The sequence below is a fragment of the Asterias amurensis genome, chromosome 15 (assembly GCF_032118995.1).
Source record: "Asterias amurensis chromosome 15, ASM3211899v1".
Classification (NCBI taxonomy): Eukaryota; Metazoa; Echinodermata; class Asteroidea; order Forcipulatida; family Asteriidae; genus Asterias; species Asterias amurensis.
In genome coordinates, this window is record NC_092662.1 from 7,854,700 (window position 1) to 7,877,639 (window position 22,940).

Genomic DNA, 22,940 nt, shown 5'->3' on the forward strand with positions numbered 1-22,940 from the left:
GCAGGGTTCTGTATTTGAATTGCTCTGTATCACTGTGACTGCAGGGTTCTGTATTTGAATTGCTCTGTATCACTGTGACTGCAGGGTTATGTATTTGAATTGCTCTGTATCACTGTGACTGCATGGTTCTCTATTTGAATTCCTCTGTATCACTGTGACTGCAGAGTTCTGTATTTGAATTGCTCTGTATCACTGTGACTGCAGGGTTCTGTATTTGAATTGCTCTGTATCACTGAGACTGCAGGGTTCTGTATTTGAATTGCTGTATATCACTGTGACTGCATGGTTCTCTATTTGAATTGCTCTTTATCACTGTGACTGCAGGGTTCTCTATTTGAATTGCTCTGTATCACTGTGACTGCAGGGTTCTGTATTTGAATTGCTCTGTATCACTCGGACTGCAGGGTTCTGTATTTGAATCGCTCTGTTTAACTCTGACTGCAGGGTTCTGTATTTGAATTGCTCTGTATCACTGTGACTGCATGGTTCTCTATTTGAATTCCTGTGTATCACTGTGACTGCAGAGTTCTGTTTTTGAATTGCTCTGTATCACTGTGACTGCAGGGTTCTGTATTTGAATTGCTCTAAATCACTGTGACTGCATGGTTTTCTATTTGAATTGCTCTGTATCACTGTGACTGCATGGTTCTCAATTTGAATTGCTCTGTATCACTGTGACTGCATGGTTCTTTATTTGAATTGCTCTGTATCACTGTGACTGCAGGGTTCTGTATTTGAATTGCTCTGTATCACTGTGACTGCAGGGTTCTGTATTTGAATTGCTCTGTATCACTCTGACTGCAGGGTTCTGTATTTGAATAGCTCTGTATCACTGTGACTGCATGGTTCTCCATTTGAATTGCTCTGTATCACTGTGACTGCAGGGTTCTCTACTTGAATTGCTCTGTATCACTGTGACTGCAGGGTTCTCTACTTGAATTGCTCTGTATCACTGTGACTGCAGGGTTCTCTACTTGAATTGCTCTGTATCACTGTGACTGCAGGGTTCTTTATTTGAATTGCTCTGTATCACTGTGACTGCATAGTTCTGTATTTGAATTGCTCTATATCACTGTGACTGCAGAATTATGTATTTGAATTGCTCTGTATCACTGTGACTGCATGGTTCTCTATTTGAATTGCTCTGTATCACTGTGACTGCAGCGTTCTGTATTTGAATTGCTCTGTATCACTCTGACTGCATGGTTCTGTAGTTTAATTGCTCTGTATCCCTGTGACTGCATGGTTCTCTATTTGAATTGCTCTGTATCACTGTGACTGCATTGTTCTCTATTTGAATTGCTCTGCATCACTGTGACTGCACGGTTCTCTTTTTGAATTGATCTGTATCACTGTGACTGCTGGGTTCTCCATTTGAATTGCGCAGTATCACTGTGACTGCAGGGTCCTGTATTTGAATTGCTCTATATCACTGTGACTGCAGGGTTCTCTGTTTGAATTGCTCTGTATCACTGTGACTGCAGGGTTCTCCATTTGAATTGCTCTGTATCACTGTGACTGCAGGGTCCTGTATCAGAATTGCTCTGCATCACTGTGACTGTATGGTTCTCTATTTCAATTGCTCTGTATCACTGTGACTGCATGGTTCTCTATTTGAATTGCTCTGTATCACTGTGACTGCAGGGTTCTATATTTGAATTGCTCTGTATCACTGAGACTGCAGGGTTCTGTATTTGAATTGCTGTATATCACTGTGACTGCATGGTTCTCTATTTGAATTGCTCTGTATCACTGTGACTGCAGGGTTCTCTATTTGAATTGCTCTGTATCACTGTGACTGCATGGTTCTCTATTTGAAGTGCTCTATATCACTGTGACTGCAGGGTTCTGTATTTGAATTGCTCTGTATCACTCGGACTGCATGGTTCTCTATTTGAATTCCTCTGTATCGCTGTGACTGCAGAGTTCTGTTTTTGAATTGCTCTGTATCACTGTGACTGCAGGGTTCTGTATTTGAATTGCTCTGTATCACTGTGACTGCGGGGCTCTCTATTTGAATTGCTCTGTATCACTGTGACTGCAGGGTTCTCTATTTGAATTGCTCTGTATCACTGTGACTGCATGGTTCTCTATTTGAATTGCTCTGTATCACTGTGACTGCAATGTTCTCTATTTGAATTGCTCTGTATCACTGTGACTGCATGGTTCTCCATTTGAATTGCTCTGTATCACTGTGACTGCAGGGTTCTCTACTTGAATTGCTCTGTATCACTGTGACTGCAGGGTTCTCTACTTGAATTGCTCTGTATCACTGTGACTGCATGATTCTCTATTTGAATTGCTCTGTATCACTGTGACTGCATGGTTCTCTATTTGAACTGCTCTGTATCACTGTGACTGAAGGGTTCTCTATTTGAATTGCTCTGAATCACTGTGACTGCATGGTTCTGTATTTGAATTGCTCTGTATCACTGTGACTGCAGGGTTCTGTATTTGAATTGCTCTATATCACTGTGACTGCAGAGTTCTGTATTTGAACTGGTCTGTATCACTGTGACCCTGCATGGTTCTGTATTTGAATTGCTCTGTATCACTGTGACTGCATGGTTCTCTATTTGAATTGCCGTGTATCACTGTGACTGCAGGGTTCTCTATTTGAATTGCTCTGTATTACTGTGACTACATGATTCTCTCTTTGAGTTGCTCTGTGTCACTGTGACTGCAGGGTTCTCCATTTGAATTGCTCTGTATCACTGTGACTGTAGGGTTCTGTGTTTGAATTGCTGTATCACTGTGACTGCATGGTTCTCTATTTGAATTGCTCTGTATCACTGTGACTGCATGGTTCTCTACTTGAATTGCTCTGTATCACTGTGACTGCAGGGTTCTCTATTTGAATTGCTCTGTATCAAAGGACTGCATGGTTCTCTATTTGAATTGCTCGGTATCACTGTGACTGCAGTGTTCGGTATATGAATTGCTCTGTATCACTGTGACTGCAGGGTTCTGTATCAGAATTGCTCTGCATCACTGTGACTGTATGGTTCTCTATTTCAATTGCTCTGTATCACTGTGACTGCATGGTTCTCTATTTGAATTGCTCTGTATCACTGTGACTGCAGGGTTCTATATTTGAATTGCTCTGCATCACTGTGACTGCAGGGTTCTGTATTTAATTTGCTCTGTATCCTTGTGGCTGCATGGTTCTCTATTTGAATTGCTCTGTATCACTGTGACTGCATGGTTCTCTATTTGAATTGCTCTGTATCACTGTGACTGCAGGGTTCTGTATTTGAATTGCTCTAAATCACTGTGACTGCAGGGTTCTGTATTTGAATTGCTCTGTATCACTGTGACTGCAGGGTTCTGTATTTGAATTGCTCTGTATCACTGTGACTGCATGATTCTCTATTTGAATTGCTCTGTATCACTGTGACTGCATGGTTCTCTATTTGAACTGCTCTGTATCACTGTGACTGAAGGGTTCTCTATTTGAATTGCTCTAAATCACTGTGACTGCATGGTTCTGTATTTGAATTGCTCTGTATCACTGTGACTGCAGGGTTCTGTATTTGAATTGCTCTATATCACTGTGACTGCAAAGTTCTGTATTTGAACTGGTCTGTATCACTGTGACCCTGCATGGTTCTGTATTTGAATTGCTCTGTATCACTGTGACTGCATGGTTCTCTATTTGAATTGCTCTTTATCACTGTGACTGTAGGGTTCTCTATTTGAATTGCTCTGTATTACTGTGACTACATGATTCTCTCTTTGAGTTGCTCTGTGTCACTGTGACTGCAGGGTTCTCCATTTGAATTGCTCTGTATCACTGTGACTGCAGGGTTCTGTGTTTGAATTGCTTTGTATCACTGTGACCCTGCATGGTTCTGTATTTGAATTGCTCTGTATCACTGTGACTGCATGGTTCTCTAATTGAATTGCTCTGTATCACTGTTACTGCATGGTTCTCTACTTGAATTGCTCTGTATCACTGTGACTGCAGGTTTCTCTATTTGAATTGCTCTGTATCAAAGGACTGCATGGTTCTCTATTTGAATTGCTCTGTATCACTGTGACTGCAGTGTTCGGTATATGAATTGCTCTGTATCACTGTGACTGCAGGGTTCTGTATCAGAATTGCTCTGCATCACTGTGACTGTATGGTTCTCTAATCCAATTGCTCTGTATCACTGTGACTGCATGGTTCTCTATTTGAATTGCTCTGTATCACTGTGACTGCAGGGTTCTATATTAGAATTGCTCTGCATCACTGTGACTGCAGGGTTCTGTATTTAATTTGCTCTGTATCCTTGTGGCTGCATGGTTCTCTATTTGAATTGCTCTGTATCACTGTGACTGCATGGTTCTCTATTTGAATTGCTCTGTATCACTGTGACTGCAGGGTTCTGTATTTGAATTGCTCTAAATCACTGTGACTGCAGGGTTCTGTATTTGAATTGCTCTGTATCACTGTGACTGCATGGTTCTCTATTTGAATTGCTCTGTATCACCGTGACTGCAGGGTTCTATATTTGAATTGCTCTGCATCACTGTGACTGCAGGGTTCTGTATTTAATTTGCTCTGTATCCTTGTGGCTGCATGGTTCTCTTTTTGAATTGCTCTGTATCACTGTGACTGCATGGTTCTCTATTTGATTTGCTCTGTATCACTGTGACTGCAGGGTTCTGTATTTGAATTGCTCTAAATCACTGTGACTGCAGGGTTCTGTATTTGAATTGCTCTGTATTACTGTGACTGCAGGGTTCTGTATTTGAATTGCTCTGTATCACTCTGACTGCAGGGTTCTGTATTTGAATTGCTCTGTATCACTGTGACTGCATGGTTCTCTATTTGAATTCCTCTGTATCACGGTGACTGCAGAGTTCTGTATTTGAATTGCTCTGTATCACTGTGACTGCAGGGTTCTGTATTTGAATTGCTCTGTATCACTGAGACTGCAGGGTTCTGTATTTGAATTGCTGTATATCACTGTGACTGCATGGTTCTCTATTTGAATTGCTCTGTATCACTGTGACTGCAGGGTTCTCTATTTGAATTGCTCTGTATCACTGTGACTGCATGGTTCTCTATTTGAATTGCTCTGTATCACTGTGACTGCAGGGTTCTGTATTTGAATTGCTCTGTATCACTCGGACTGCAGGGTTCTGTATTTGAATCGCTCTGTTTAACTCTGACTGCAGGGTTCTGTATTTGAATTGCTCTGTATCACTGTGACTGCATGGTTCTCTATTTGAATTCCTCTGTATCACTGTGACTGCAGGGTTCTGTTTTTGAATTGCTCTGTATCACTGTGATTGCAGGGTTCTGTATTTGAATTGCTCTAAATCACTGTGACTGCATGGTTCTCTATTTGACTTGCTCTGTATCACTGTGACTGCAGGGTTCTCTATTTGAATTGCTCTGTATCACTGTGACTGCATGGTTCTTTATTTGAATTGCTCTGTATCACTGTGACTGCAGAGTTCTGTATTTGAATTGCTCTGTATCACTGTGACTGCAGGGTTCTGTATTTGAATTGCTCTGTATCACTCTGACTGCAGGGTTCTGTATTTGAATTGCTCTGTATCACTGTGACTGCATGGTTCTCTATTTGAATTCCTCTGTATCACTGTGACTGCAGGGTTCTGTATTTGAATTGCTCTAAATCACTGTGACTGCATGGTTCTCTATTTGAATTGCTCTGTATCACTGTGACTGCATGGTTCTCTATTTGAATTGCTCTGTATCACTGTGACTGCATGGTTCTCTATTTGAATTGCTCTGTATCACTGTGACTGCATGGTTCTCTATTTGAATTGCTCTGTATCACTGTGACTGCAGGGTTCTGTATTTGAATTGCTCTGTATCACTGTGACTGCATGGTTCTCTATTTGAATTCCTCTGTATCACTGTGACTGCAGAGTTCTGTTTTTGAATTGCTCTGTATCACTGTGACTGCAGGGTTCTGTATTTGAATTGCTCTAAATCACTGTGACTGCATGATTCTCTATTTGAATTGCTCTGTATCACTGTGACTGCAGGGTTCTCTATTTGAATTGCTCTGTATCACTGTGACTGCATGGTTCTTTACTTGAATTGCTCTGTATCACTGTGACTGCAGGGTTCTGTATTTGAATTGCTCTGTATCACTGTGACTGCAGGGTTCTGTATTTGAATTGCTCTGTATCACTCTGACTGCAGGGTTCTGTATTTGAATTGCTCTGTATCACTGTGACTGCATGGTTCTCTATTTGAATTCCTCTGTATCACTGTGACTGCATGGTTCTCTATTTGAATTGCTCTGTATCACTGTGACTGCAGAGTTCTCTATTTGAATTGCTCTGTATCACTGTGACTGCAGGGTTCTGTATTTGAATCGCTCTGTATCACTGTGACTGCAGGGTTCTGTATTTGAATTGCTCTGTATCACTGTGACTGCAGGGTTCTGTATTTGAATTGCTCTGTATCACTCTGACTGCATGGTTCTGTAGTTTAATTGCTCTGTATCACTGTGACTGCATGGTTCTCTATTTGAATTGCTCTGTATCACTGTGACTGCATTGTTCTCTATTTGAATTGCTCTAAATCACTGTGACTGCATGGTTCTCTATTTGAATTGCTCTGTATCACTGTGACTGCAGGGTTCTGTATTTGAATTGCTCTGTATCACTGTGACTGCATGGTTCTCTATTTGAATTGCTCTGTATCACTGTGACTGCATGGTTCTCTATTTGAATTGCTCTGTATCACTGTGACTGCAGGGTTCTGTATTTGAATTGCTCTGTATCACTGTGACTGCATGGTTCTCTATTTGAATTCCTCTGTATCACTGTGACTGCAGAGTTCTGTTTTTGAATTGCTCTGTATCACTGTGACTGCAGGGTTCTGTATTTGAATTGCTCTAAATCACTGTGACTGCATGGTTCTCTATTTGAATTGCTCTGTATCACTGTGACTGCAGGGTTCTGTATTTGAATTGCTCTGTATCACTGTGACTGCATGGTTCTTTATTTGAATTGCTCTGTATCACTGTGACTGCAGGGTTCTGTATTTGAATTGCTCTGTATCACTGTGACTGCAGGGTTCTGTATTTGAATTGCTCTGTATCACTCTGACTGCAGGGTTCTGTATTTGAATTGCTCTGTATCACTGTGACTGCATGGTTCTCTATTTGAATTGCTCTGTATCACTGTGACTGCAGGGTTCTCTATTTGAATTCCTCTGTATCACTGTGACTGCAGAGTTCTGTATTTGAATTGCTCTGTATCACTGTGACTGCAGGGTTCTCTATTTGAATTGCTCTGTATCACTGTGACTGCATGGTTCTCTATTTTTTAATTGCTCTGTATCACTGTGACTGCATGGTTCTTTACTTGAATTGCTCTGTATCACTGTGACTGCAGGGTTCTCTACTTGAATTGCTCTGTATCACTGTGACTGCATGGTTCTTTATTTGAATTGCTCTGTATCACTGTGACTGCAGGGTTCTTTATTTGAATTGCTCTGTATCACTGTGACTGCAGAGTTCTGTATTTGAATTGCTCTGTATCACTGTGACTGCAGGGTTATGTATTTGAATTGCTCTGTATCACTGTGACTGCATGGTTCTCTATTTGAATTGCTCTGTATCACTGTGACTGCAGGGTTCTGTATTTGAATTGCTCTGTATCACTCTGACTGCATGGTTCTGTAGTTTAATTGCTCTGTATCACTGTGACTGCATGGTTCTCTATTTGAATTGCTCTGTATCACTGTGACTGCATTGTTCTCTAGTTGAATTGCTCTGCATCACTGTGACTGCATGGTTCTCTTTTTGAATTGCTCTGTATCACTGTGACTGCAGGGTTCTCCATTTGAATTGCGCAGTATCACTGTGACTGCAGGGTCCTGTATTTGAATTGCTCTATATCACTGTGACTGCAGGGTTCTCTATTTGAATTGCTCTGTATCACTGTGACTGCACTGTGACTGCACTGTTCTCCATTTGAATTGCTCTGTATCACTGTGACTGCAGGGTCCTGTATCAGAATTGCTCTGCATCACTGTGACTGTATGGTTCTCTATTTCAATTGCTCTGTATCACTGTGACTGCATGGTTCTCTATTTGAATTGCTCTGTATCACTGTGACTGCAGAGTTCTATATTTGAATTGCTCTGTATCACTGAGACTGCAGGGTTCTGTATTTGAATTGCTGTATATCACTGTGACTGCATGGTTCTCTATTTGAATTGCTCTGTATCACTGTGACTGCAGAGTTCTCTATTTGAATTGCTCTGTATCACTGTGACTGCATGGTTCTCTATTTGAATTGCTCTGTATCACTGTGACTGCAGGGTTCTGTATTTGAATTGCTCTGTATCACTCGGACTGCAGGGTTCTGTATTTGAATCGCTCTGTTTAACTCTGACTGCAGGGTTCTGTATTTGAATTGCTCTGTATCACTGTGACTGCATGGTTCTCTATTTGAATTCCTCTGTATCAGTGTGACTGCAGAGTTCTGTTTTTGAAATGCTCTGTATCACTGTGACTGCAGGGTTCTCTATTTAAATTGTCTGTATCACTGTGACTGCAGGGTTCTCTCTTTGAATTGCTCTGTATCACTGTAACTGTATGGTTCTCTCTTTGATTTGCTCTGTATCACTGTGACTGCATGGTTCTCTATTTGAATTGCTCTGTATCACTGTGACTGCATGGTTCTCAATTTGAATTGCTCTGTATCACTGTGACTGCAGGGTTCTCTTCTTGAATTGCTCTGTATCACTGTGACTGCAGGGTTCTCTACTTGAATTGCTCTGTATCACTGTGACTGCATGATTCTCTATTTGAATTGCTCTGTATCACTGTGACTGCATGGTTCTCAATTTGAATTGCTCTGTATCACTGTGACTGCAGGGTTCTCTTCTTGAATTGCTCTGTATCACTGTGACTGCAGGGTTCTCTACTTGAATTGCTCTGTATCACTGTGACTGCAGGGTTCTCTCTTTGAATTGCTCTGTATCACTGTAACTGTATGGTTCTCTATTTGAATTGCTCTGTATCACTGTGACTGCATGGTTCTCTATTTGAATTGCTCTGTATCACTGTGACTGCATGGTTCTCAATTTGAATTGCTCTGTATCACTGTGACTGCAGGGTTCTCTTCTTGAATTGCTCTGTATCACTGTGACTGCAGGGTTCTCTACTTGAATTGCTCTGTATCACTGTGACTGCATGATTCTCTATTTGAATTGCTCTGTATCACTGTGACTGCATGGTTCTCTATTTGAATTGCTCTGTATCACTGTGACTGCATTGTTCTCTATTTGAATTGCTCTGCATCACTGTGACTGCATGGTTCTCTTTTTGAATTGCTCTGTATCACTGTGACTGCAGGATTCTCCATTTGAATTGCGCAGTATCACTGTGACTGCAGGGTCCTGTATTTGAATTGCTCTATATCACTGTGACTGCAGGGTTCTCTATTTGAATTGCTCTGTATCACTGTGACTGCAAGGTCCTGTATCAGAATTGCTCTGCATCACTGTGACTGTATGGTTCTCTATTTCAATTGCTCTGTATCACTGTGACTGCATGGTTCTCTATTTGAATTGCTCTGTATCACTGTGACTGCAGGGTTCTATATTTGAATTGCTCTGTATCACTGAGACTGCAGGGTTCTCTATTTGAATTGCTCTGTATCACTGTGACTGCATGGTTCTCTATTTGAATGCTCTGTATCACTGTGACTGCAGGGTTCTGTATTTGAATTGCTCTGTATCACTCGGACTGCAGGGTTCTGTATTTGAATCGCTCTGTTTAACTCTGACTGCAGGGTTCTGTATTTGAATTGCTCTGTATCACTGTGACTGCATGGTACTCTATTTGAATTCCTCTGTATCACTGTGACTGCAGAGTTCTGTTTTTGAATTGCTCTGTATCACTGTGACTGCAGGGTTCTCTATTTGAATTGCTCTGTATCACTGTGACTGCAGGGTCCTGTATTTGAATTGCTCTATATCACTGTGACTGCATGGTTCTCTATTTGATTTGCTCTGTATCACTGTGACTGCATGGTTCTCTATTTGAATTGCTCTGTATCACTGTGACTGCATGGTTCTCCATTTGAATTGCTCTGTATCACTGTGACTGCAGGGTTCTCTACTTGAATTGCTCTGTATCACTGTGACTGCAGGGTTCTCTACTTGAATTGCTCTGTATCACTGTGACTGCATGATTCTCTATTTGAATTGCTCTGTATCACTGTGACTGCATGGTTCTCTATTTGAACTGCTCTGTATCACTGTGACTGAAGGGTTATTGTTTGAATTGCTCTGTATCACTGTGACTGCAGGGTTCTGTATTTGAATTGCTCTAAATCACTGTGACTGCAAGGTTGTGTATTTGAATTGCTCTGTATCACTGTGACTGCAGGGTTCTGTATTTGAATTGCTCTGTATCACTCTTACTGCAGGGTTCTGTATTTGAATTGCTCTGTATCACTGTGACTGCATGGTTCTCTATTTAAATTCCTCTGTATCACTGTGACTGCAGAGTTCTGTTTTTGAATTGCTCTGTATCACTGTGACTGCAGGGTTCTGTATTTGAATTGCTCTGTATCACTGTGACTGCAGGGTTCTCTACTTGAATTGCTCTGTATCACTGTGACTGCATGATTCTCTATTTGAATTGCTCTGTATCACTGTGACTGCATGGTTCTCTATTTGAATTGCTCTGTATCACTGTGACTGCAGGGTTCTTTATTTGAATTGCTCTGTATCACTGTGACTGCAGAGTTCTGTATTTGAATTGCTCTGTATCACTGTGACAGCAGGGTTATGTATTTGAATTGCTCTGTATCACTGTGACTGCATGGTTCTCTATTTGAATTGCTCTGTATCACTGTGACTGCAGGGTTCTGTATTTGAATTGCTCTGTATCACTCTGACTGCATGGTTCTGTAGTTTAATTGCTCTGTATCACTGTGACTGCATGGTTCTCTATTTGAATTGCTCTGTATCACTGTGACTGCATGGTTCTCTTTTTGAATTGCTCTGTATCACTGTGACTGCAGGGTTCTCTATTTGAATTGCTCTGTATCACTGTGACTGCATGGTTCTCTATTTGAATTGCTCTGTATCACTGTGACTGCAGGGTTCTGTATTTGAATTGCTCTGTATCACTCGGACTGCAGGGTTCTGTATTTGAATCGCTCTGTTTAACTCTGACTGCAGGGTTCTGTATTTGAATTGCTCTGTATCACTGTGACTGCATGGTTCTCTATTTGAATTCCTCTGTATCACTGTGACTGCAGAGTTCTGTTTTTGAATTGCTCTGTATCACTGTGACTGCAGGGTTCTCTATTTGAATTGCTCTGTATCACTGTGACTGCAGGGTTCTCTATTTGAATTGCTCTGTATCACTGTGACTGCATGGTTCTCTATTTGATTTGCTCTGTATCACTGTGACTGCATGGTTCTCTATTTGAATTGCTCTGTATCACTGTGACTGCATGGTTCTCCATTTGAATTGCTCTGTATCACTGTGACTGCAGGGTTCTGTATTTGAATTGCTCTTTATCACTGTGACTACAGGGTTCTCTACTTGAATTGCTCTGTATCACTGTGACTGCAGGGTTCTTTATTTGAATAGCTCTGTGTCACTGTGACTGCAGGGTTCTCTATTTGAATTGCTCTGTATCACTGTGACTGCATGGTTCTCTATTTGAATTGCTCTGTATCACTGTGACTGCAGGGTTCTGTATTTGAATTGCTCTGTATCACTCGGACTGCAAGGTTCTGTATTTGAATCGCTCTGTTTAACTCTGACTGCAGGGTTCTGTATTTGAATTGCTCTGTATCACTGTGACTGCATGGTTCTCTATTTGAATTCCTCTGTATCACTGTGACTGCAGAGTTCTGTTTTTGAATTGCTCTGTATCACTGTGACTGCAGGGTTCTCTATTTGAATTGCTCTGTATCACTGTGACTGCAGGGTTCTCTATTTGAATTGCTCTGTATCACTGTGACTGCATGGTTCTCTATTTGATTTGCTCTGTATCACTGTGACTGCATGGTTCTCTATTTGAATTGCTCTGTATCACTGTGACTGCATGGTTCTCCATTTGAATTGCTCTGTATCACTGTGACTGCAGGGTTCTGTATTTGAATAGCTCTGTATCACTGTGACTGCATGGTTCTCCATTTGAATTGCTCTGTATCACTGTGACTGCAGGGTTCTCTACTTGAATTGCTCTGTATCACTGTGACTGCAGGGTTCTCTATTTGAATTGCTCTGTATCACTGTGACTGCATGATTCTCTATTTGAATTGCTATGTATCACTGTGACTGCAGGGTTCTGTATTTGAATTGCTCTGTATCACTGTGACTGCAGTGTTCTGTATTTGAATTGCTCTGTATCACTGTGACTGCAGGGTTATGTATTTGAATTGCTCTGTATCACTCTGACTGCAGGGTTCTGTATTTGAATTGCTCTGTATCACTGTGACTGCATGGTTCTCTATTTGAATTCCTCTGTATCACTGTGACTGCAGAGTTCTGTTTTTGAATTGCTCTGTATCACTGTGACTGCAGGGTTCTGTATTTGAATTGCTCTGTATCACTGTGACTGCAGGGTTCTCTACTTGAATTGCTCTGTATCACTGTGACTGCATGATTCTCTATTTGAATTGCTCTGTATCACTGTGACTGCATGGTTCTCTATTTGAATTGCTCTGTATCACTGTGACTGCAGGGTTCTTAATTTGAATTGCTCTGTATCACTGTGACTTCAGGGTTATGTATTTGAATTGCTCTGTATCACTGTGACTGCATGGTTCTCTATTTGAATTGCTCTGTATCACTGTGACTGCAGGGTTCTGTATTTGAATTGCTCTGTATCACTCTGACTGCATGGTTCTGTAGTTTAATTGCTCTGTATCACTGTGACTGCATGGTTCTCTATTTGAATTGCTCTGTATCACTGTGACTGCATGGTTCTCTTTTTGAATTGCTCTGTATCACTGTGACTGCATGGTTCTCTATTTGAATTGCTCTGTATCACTGTGACTGCAGGGTTCTGTATTTGAATTGCTCTGTATCACTCGGACTGCAGGGTTCTGTATTTGAATCGCTCTGTTTAACTCTGACTGCAGGGTTCTGTATTTGAATTGCTCTGTATCACTGTGACTGCATGGTTCTCTATTTGAATTCCTCTGTATCACTGTGACTGCAGAGTTCTGTTTTTGAATTGCTCTGTATCACTGTGACTGCAGGGTTCTCTATTTGAATTGCTCTGTATCACTGTGACTGCAGGGTTCTCTATTTGAATTGCTCTGTATCACTGTGACTGCATGGTTCTCTATTTGATTTGCTCTGTATCACTGTGACTGCATGGTTCTCTATTTGAATTGCTCTGTATCACTGTGACTGCATGGTTCTCCATTTGAATTGCTCTGTATCACTGTGACTGCAGGGTTCTGTATTTGAATTGCTCTTTATCACTGTGACTACAGGGTTCTCTACTTGAATTGCTCTGTATCACTGTGACTGCAGGGTTCTTTATTTGAATAGCTCTGTGTCACTGTGACTGCAGGGTTCTCTATTTGAATTGCTCTGTATCACTGTGACTGCATGGTTCTCTATTTGAATTGCTCTGTATCACTGTGACTGCAGGGTTCTGTATTTGAATTGCTCTGTATCACTCGGACTGCAAGGTTCTGTATTTGAATCGCTCTGTTTAACTCTGACTGCAGGGTTCTGTATTTGAATTGCTCTGTATCACTGTGACTGCATGGTTCTCTATTTGAATTCCTCTGTATCACTGTGACTGCAGAGTTCTGTTTTTGAATTGCTCTGTATCACTGTGACTGCAGGGTTCTCTATTTGAATTGCTCTGTATCACTGTGACTGCAGGGTTCTCTATTTGAATTGCTCTGTATCACTGTGACTGCATGGTTCTCTATTTGATTTGCTCTGTATCACTGTGACTGCATGGTTCTCTATTTGAATTGCTCTGTATCACTGTGACTGCATGGTTCTCCATTTGAATTGCTCTGTATCACTGTGACTGCAGGGTTCTGTATTTGAATTGCTCTGTATCACTGTGACTGCATGGTTCTCCATTTGAATTGCTCTGTATCACTGTGACTGCAGGGTTCTCTACTTGAATTGCTCTGTATCACTGTGACTGCAGGGTTCTCTATTTGAATTGCTCTGTATCACTGTGACTGCATGATTCTCTATTTGAATTGCTATGTATCACTGTGACTGCAGGGTTCTGTATTTGAATTGCTCTGTATCACTGTGACTGCAGTGTTCTGTATTTGAATTGCTCTGTATCACTGTGACTGCAGGGTTATGTATTTGAATTGCTCTGTATCACTCTGACTGCAGGGTTCTGTATTTGAATTGCTCTGTATCACTGTGACTGCATGGTTCTCTATTTGAATTCCTCTGTATCACTGTGACTGCAGAGTTCTGTTTTTGAATTGCTCTGTATCACTGTGACTGCAGGGTTCTGTATTTGAATTGCTCTGTATCACTGTGACTGCAGGGTTCTCTACTTGAATTGCTCTGTATCACTGTGACTGCATGATTCTCTATTTGAATTGCTCTGTATCACTGTGACTGCAGGGTTCTTTATTTGAATTGCTCTGTATCACTGTGACTACAGGGTTATGTATTTGAATTGCTCTGTATCACTGTGACTGCATGGTTCTCTATTTGAATTGCTCTGTATCACTGTGACTGCAGGGTTCTGTATTTGAATTGCTCTGTATCACTCTGACTGCATGGTTCTGTAGTTTAATTGCTCTGTATCACTATGACTGCATGGTTCTCTATTTGAATTGCTCTGTATCACTGTGACTGCATGGTTCTCTTTTTGAATTGCTCTGTATCACTGTGACTGCAGGGTTCTCCATTTGAATTGCGCAGTATCACTGTGACTGCAGGGTCCTGTATTTGAATTGCTCTATATTACTGTGACTGCAGGGTTCTGTATTTGAATTGCTCTGTATCACTGTGACTGCAGGGTTCTCCATTTGAATTGCTCTGTATCACTGTGACTGCAGGGTCCTGTTTTTGAATTGCTCTATATCACTGTGACTGCAGGGTTCTGTATTTGAATTGCTCTTTATCCCTGTGACTACAGGGTTCTCTACTTGAATTGCTCTGTATCACTGTGACTGCAGGGTTCTCTATTTGAATAGCTCTGTGTCACTGTGACTGCAGGGTTCTCTATTTGAATTGCTCTGTATCACTGTGACTGCATGGTTCTCTATTTGAATTGCTCTGTATCACTGTGACTGCAGGGTTCTGTATTTGAATTGCTCTGTATCACTCGGACTGCAGGGTTCTGTATTTGAATCGCTCTGTTTAACTCTGACTGCAGGGTTCTGTATTTGAATTGCTCTGTATCACTGTGACTGCATGGTTCTCTATTTAAATTCCTCTGTATCACTGTGACTGCAGAGTTCTGTTTTTGAATTGCTCTGTATCACTGTGACTGCAGGGTTCTCTATTTGAATTGCTCTGTATCACTGTGACTGCAGGGTTCTCTATTTGAATTGCTCTGTATCACTGTGACTGCATGGTTCTCTAATTGATTTGCTCTGTATCACTGTGACTGCATGGTTCTCTATTTGAATTGCTCTGTATCACTGTGACTGCAGGGTTCTGTATTTGAATTGCTCTGTACCACTGTGACTGCATGGTTCTCTATTTGAATTCCTCTGTATCACTGTGACTGCAGAGTTCTGTATTTGAATTGCTCTGTATCACTGTGACTGCAGGGTTCTGTATTTGAATTGCTCTGTATCACTGAGACTGCAGGGTTCTGTATTTGAATTGCTGTATATCACTGTGACTGCATGGTTCTCTATTTGAATTGCTCTGTATCACTGTGACTGCAGGGTTCTCTATTTGAATTGCTCTGTATCACTGTGACTGCATGGTTCTCTATTTGAATTGCTCTGTATCACTGTGACTGCAGGGTTCTGTATTTGAATCGCTCTGTATCACTGTGACTGCAGGGTTCTGTATTTGAATTGCTCTGTATCACTGTGACTGCAGGGTTCTGTATTTGAATTGCTCTGTATCACTCTGCCTGCAGGGTTCTGTATTTGAATTGCTCTGTATCACTCTGACTGCAGGGTTCTGTATTTTAATTGCTCTGTATCACTCTGACTGCAGGGTTCTGTATTTGAATTGCTCTGTATCACTGTGACTGCATGGTTCTGTATTTGAATTCCTCTGTATCACTGTGACTGCAGAGTTCTGTTTTTGAATTGCTCTGTATCACTGTGACTGCATGGTTCTGTATTTGAATTGCTCTGTATCACTGTGACTGCAGGGTTCTCTATTTGAATTGCTCTGTATCACTGTGACTGCAGGGTTCTCTATTTGAATTGCTCTGTATCACTGTGACTGCATGGTTCTGTATTTGAATTGCTCTGTATCACTGTGACTGCATGGTTCTCTATTTGAATTGCTCTGTATCACTGTGACTGCAGGGTTCTCCATTTGAATTGCTCTGTATCACTGTGACTGCAGGGTTCTCTACTTGAATTGCTCTGTATCACTGTGACTGCAGGGTTCTCTACTTGAATTGCTCTGTATCACTGTGACTGCAGGGTTCTCTACTTGAATTGCTCTGTATCACTGTGACTGCAGGGTTCTGCATTTGAATTGCTCTGTATCACTGTGACTGCATGGTTCTCTATTTGAATTGCTCTGTACCACTGTGACTGCAGGGTTCTTTATTTGAATTGCTCTGTATCACTGTGACTGCAGAGTTCTGTATTTGAATTGCTCTGTATCACTGTGACTGCAGGGTTATGTATTTGAATTGCTCTGTATCACAGTGACTGCATGGTTCTCTATTTGAATTGCTCTGTATCACTGTGACTGCAGGGTTCTGTATTTGAATTGCTCTGTATCATTCTGACTGCATGGTTCTGTAGTTTAATTGCTCTAAATCACTGTGACTGCATGGTTCTCTATTTGAGTTGCTCTGTAACACTGTGACTGCAGGGTTCTCTATTTGAATTGCTCTGTATCACTGTGACTGCATGGTTCTTTATTTGAATTGCTCTGTATCACTGTGACTGCAGGGTTCTGTATTTGAATTGCTCTGTATCACTGTGACTGCAGGGTTCTGTATTTGAATTGCTCTGTATCACTGTGACTGCATGGTTCTCTATTTGAATTCCTCTGTATCACTGTGACTGCAGAGTTCTGTATTTGAATTGCTCTGTATCACTGTGACTGCAGGGTTCTGTATTTGAATTGCTCTGTATCACTGGGACTGCATGGTTCTCTATTTGAATTGCTCTGTATCACTGTGACTGCAGGGATCTGTATTTGAATTGCTCTGTATCACTCTGACTGCATGGTTCTGTAGTTTATTTGCTCTGTATCACTATGACTGTATGATTCTGTATTTTAATTGCTCTGTATCACTGTGACTGCATGGTTCTCTTGAACTGCACAGTATCCTACATGTGTTTTGTATGCAGTGAAGTATATGAGAAACACTTCAGTCCACCAGGTGTTACTGCTTGTTAATGAAATGATGATTTCTTTGCTTAGGTGTCAATAACAGGAGTTTAATCGGAGCTGATAACCCAGCATATGAAGTTGATGGTGAAGACTCTTATAAAGTGCATGAAAATTTCAAGCCAAACATATCTTTAGCTAATGATATAGCGCTTCTGAGATTGAGTGGTAATTCTACACTCGGCCCAAAAGTAAGGACTGTCTGTGTGCCACAAGAATATATGACAGGTAAGCTCAACAACCTTTTATCGCATGAGATTCAAACCCTCAACACAGTCTGTCCAATAGACCTTTATCACGGTGCAGCCATCTTGAATTGCTCCCATTGATACAAAGATTACCAAACTGAGGCTAGAAGAACAAAATAGCCTGATCCTATTTGCATTCATTAACATTCATTATTGTTATTCGATACGAGGAACATGACCAAGATGAAGGCAGCACAATTAAGGTCTATAACTAAAACCTTAATGGTTATTTGAGATGCATTATAAAGCAATTTATTTATCAAAACAATTCTTTCCCCAATTTTCAAAATAAAAGCATTTCCACCAAAATAAGAATTAAAGAAAATTTAGTTCTGTTATTTGAATGTTCAGTTGCATAAAATTGGTTATATTTGCTGGGTTTTTTCTTCTTTTGTTAGAGGAATCCCTATACACATGGCGTGGTGAAGCTCCATATGTGACAGGCTGGGGTGTGACAGAACCATATGACATATCTCTTAAAAAAGACTCTAACAATTGTGACTACCGCCATCGCAAAACTTCCACAAATCGCCTCCAACAACTTCAAATTCCTGTAGTCACCAATGAAGAATGTAAAAGAAGTTTGAGAGATGAAGCTTATCTTTGTAGTAATGAATTGGATTTCAAAGAAAATGTATCCTTTTGTGCTGGCTATTCAGAGGGTGGCCAGGATGCATGCGAAGGGGACTCTGGGGGACCAGTTGTGAGGGAACTATTATTGAGTGATGGGACTAAACGATGGGTACAAATAGGTATTGTCAGCTGGGGTGAAGGATGTGCACAGGAAGGCAGATATGGATTTTACACAAAGCTTTCCAAATACATTAACTGGATCCACCAACATGTTGGAAATTCCATTTCATTTGATATAAACAACTGAACTTGAACATACACATTACCCTCTCCCCCTCCCCATTCACTTGAGGTATTACTGCTTCATTATTGCACTTTCATGAATGGGGTAACACCACATGAGACGGGAGAAGCTGACATCTTGATACAATACCAGTACTCTATCAATCAAAATGTGAATTTCTGAAACAAGTTGTTCATAGTTTAATTGTATGTAAACATCACCCTTCGAGCTATGTAGTATTATTAATAAAGTTAGTGTGGTTGATCATGCAATTTCAACATCACAGTGGCCAGCATGGCAGTTCTAAAAAATTACAACGACATATGATTAATTCCTATGACGTTTTATAAATGTCTGTAAATGTACCAGGTCAAAACACAGTGGTGGAGCTTAATGGATCAGTCTGTTTAATGAAATCATTTGTTTTTAAGTTGTGTGGATTATGAGTCCAAGGCCCTCTATGACAGTGGTCAAGTTGTTAGACTGCAGGACTTGCAATTACAAGGTTGTGGGTTCAAATCCCCAGCTAACTGCTGATTTACCAATGTCTAGAAAAATAATTGTCGTCTAGTTGCTGAATCACAATTTCTTGATTTGTGCAGTTCATAAATGTTAAATTTGCATCAGGGATAAAGAATATTAATTTTATTTTGGTTTTTACCCATACACTGATGTGTGTTACCACATACTCAGTACTTTCCTGAGTCCTGTGAAAAAGTATAACAGGCATATTACTCGCTCGGGATTCAAACCCACGACCCTTGCAATTCCAGAGCAGTGTCTTACCAACCTGGTAGCTAGAGGCAGTTCCAATGCTATGTTTTGGCAGTGGGTACTGCAAAGGTATTTAATAGGTGTTAGATTTGCATCTGGGATAAAGAATATTTATTTGGGTTTTTACCCATACACCTCCGTGTGAATTAGCACTGTATACTCAGTACTTCCCAGAGTCAGGTGATATATCGTTGCAGTACCCGCTGATTGGAACTGCCTCTAGCTACCGGGCTATCACGGTAGTCTCGTTGGTGAGACACTACTCTAAAAATTGTAAGGGTCATGGGTTCGAATCCCACCCGAGTAATATGCCTGTAATATTTTGTCACAGGACTCAGGAAAGTACTGAGTATACAGTGCTAACACACATCGGTGTATGGGTAAAACCAAAATTAATACTGGAAGTTCATGACAATCTGTAATCCAGATGAACATGTATTTAATCAGAATTGAAGTTTACTATCAATGTATACATGTATATTGATATAAGAGTTTGGGCACAACTACTATCCATAGGTTTTTGTAACAACATTGTAGCTCTGTAAATAAACATTTCATAAAACAGTTTTGTCTATTTTATGTACATACAAAACTAATTTTTATTGATTGGCTATTTTTACATTTAATGATCATGTACCTTTTCCAAAGTTGGGTGAGTGAGGTCACAGACTCACAGATTGCGTTTACATTTCTTTACATCTTTGTGAAGTGGTTCATCTAGTTCCATACTTTGAGTGTCATCCACAACATTCTGAAAGCAAATAGTTTGATAAATTTTTTGTTGTTTTTAAACAGTGTTTAAATTATGCACAACTAAGGAAATAAAAGGGTAGTGACGAGTTCTTAAACTGCGGTTTAAAACTGGCAGGGTCGTGGCTGTGCCATAAAGGCCCGATCCTTTGCTGTCAGCAAGTACTGCAACAGTTTCATCAAATCAATTCAAAGTTGTAAGTTTCTTTAACCTAACTGTGAAAAGGTTCAAACATTTGGAATTAAAATAAAGAGGGGCTGTACTGTACTAACGGGAAAAAAAGGTAGCAACGAGTTCTTAAACGGCCGTTTAAATCGGCATGGTCATTGCCGTGTGATAAAGGCCCGAGCCAAAGGCAAGGGCCATTCGGCCACAACCCTGCAAGGTTTTTAAACAGCAGTTTTAAGAACGAGTCACTACTCTTTTATTCCCTTAGTACAGTATTCTTTTAGTACAGTACAGTACAGTACTAAGTATTAGTAGTAGTAGTAGGCATAATGTCACACTTTTGCAGAAAAAATTGAAAATGATGAAATAAATTTGACAAAAGATCAACGTTTAGTGCGAACTTTTTATTAAAGTTTTACACTGCCATGCAGCAAAGAAAGCCCTTTTCACACTACAGAGCCATTTCCCGGGAAATAAACTCCCGGGAAAATCCCGGGAGTTTTTAACCCCACCGCCACCCCAGCAACCGTTCTCACTATCCCAATTTAGTAACTCCCTGGAGTACTATTTCCCAGGAATATGCACGGTCGTTTCACACTTACGATCAAACCCCAGGAAATGTGGTAAACAGGTCAGCCCATGCGGAAGTTACAATGTTTGAGGACGGAAGTCCGTTCCCACAATGCCACGCGGCCGGCTGCAAAATCCTTGCCACATGCGACCCAAAATGGCTGCACTTTAATTGTGTATTTGCATGTTGTTATACCAATATATTGTTTGATTACGGCGGAGAAGAAGTCTTGCAGTTCGGGGAAGACGTCGCTGGCGTCTTGTCAGGAGAAGACGATTGCTGTGACAGTGTTTTAAAGACATGCGGAATAACAATCGGATGGAATTTGTCGTGCGATTGAAGGGTTCCATGGCACTTACTGGAAGTATTTATTGGTCAAAGGTCAATCTGGTCTACCATGACGAGCGGCCACTGGTGGGAGCAAGTTGCTATTAGAAAAAGCGAAAGGGAGCTTTCCATCTGCGACAGCTTTTTTTTCTTTTGAGAACTGTAATTGAATGGACTTTTGTGTCCGTGTTTTACCCAGAGGTTTTGTGTTGGCGTTCATCTCATTTTTTACCTGTTCACACTATAGTTATTTCCCGGGAAGATCCCGGGAACTTTTGGTTGATCTGTTCACACTACAAAAATACTCCTGGGAATTCCCGGGAAATGACGTTTTCCCAGGAAATAATTAACCCTGCTCAGGGGCAGGGTTAAGGGAATCAACCCTGGGGTAAGGCCTAGAAATTTTCTGAATGGCATTTTCGAAGGTTGCATAATAATGTCCATGATGTTAGGGCCAAGATAGTTAAAGGTTTTATAGAAAAAAATACCGTATAGTCGATTTTGCACAATCTGACAATAGCAGTAGAAAGAAAAAGAAGCATTCTTCCCTTCCAACATCAACAGTGTGTTTTCCCATCGTGCAAAGAAAGAACACGGAATAGGCTTTAGCCCTATATTGGCTAGCATTTTTTCATGGCTTCATAAAGACTTTTAAATGTATGTTTCTTCAAAAAAAATAAAAGTTTTTGCAGGAGAACACTTATGCAATAGAAAATATTTAGGCCTTGAAAAACAAAACTATTATCATACAGACCTACAGTCTTTTTTCCCAAGGTTTTCAGTTTTTATCTGCAATGGGCAGGGGTCCGTTAATATCCAGCTTCACGCAGGCAGAAACTTTCACGTTTCTTGTAGGCCTATATGCCCATCTAGCTGTTTTTGGATTGCATCGTCGGCCAAAAATGCAACTAGTTTCAAAATTTTCATCACTCCATCGGTCACTTCTACCCATCGTAACAAATTGAGCAACAGATTGAACTAGAGATTGAGAGTTAGTGAAAAAACTCAAGGTGTTCGGTTTCCGGAAGTAAAAGCCTGGATTAAAAAACAAATTATACACCTTGCTTTGTTCTCAAGATTTGTAATAAATGATTCAAATTGCAAAAACTGTCAAAACCACATGATTACGTCATCTAGTAAAAGTGTATGTTTTGTGACGTCATCGGTAATATTTGTTTTAAACCAGACCTTTGCCAGACTTGTATGGTGTGATGGTAAAGCATCAAAGGATGTTTATTTCGACCTTAAATACAATAAACCACGCCCTTTCAAATTATTTCACAGTCACTTCCCGTTTAAACAGGTCAAAAGGTCAACGAAAGTTCACCAACATATCCATTTCTGTCAAGTACGTAAAGCCCTTTCATATGATGTACAGATTGTCAAAATAGCTTATGTAGTTTAGGAAATATGAACTTAGGAAATATTGACTGACGACTGAAGAAAAGACTGTAAGGGGCATGTATGTTTTAACCGCCTTGAACGAAGACTATTCTTCATGAAGCTTTTTCGCGCTCTATTGATAATATTTTTAAAAAGAAGTAAAAAAAAAAACGTGGATCAAAAATAACGATTTTTTGAAATAATAATTTGAATTTGTATTACTCAAGAATGGATGACGTCATCATGACCTAACTAACACATTATTCCACTCCTAATGCATATCTAACTATGTGCGAAGTTTCAAGTTCATACGAGTGTGCTTTTGTTCGAGGACAAGGGACGAAGAGAAGAAGAAGATGAA

At 40.5% G+C, this 22,940-nt stretch overlaps 1 protein-coding gene across 2 annotated transcripts in view; it reads left to right on the plus strand.

The window, feature by feature from the left end:
- The window catches only part of LOC139947954 (complement C2-like), a 105,629-nt gene extending 86,220 nt beyond the window's left edge, over positions 1-19,409 (plus strand). For both annotated transcript variants that reach the window (XM_071945842.1, XM_071945844.1), the window contains 2 exons: positions 17,535-17,729; positions 18,148-19,409. In XM_071945842.1, the coding sequence (XP_071801943.1) occupies positions 17,535-17,729; positions 18,148-18,629 (677 nt within the window). In that variant the 3' untranslated portion in view covers positions 18,630-19,409. The remainder of the gene's footprint in view (positions 1-17,534; positions 17,730-18,147) is intronic.
- The last annotated feature ends 3,531 nt before the right edge of the window (positions 19,410-22,940 follow it).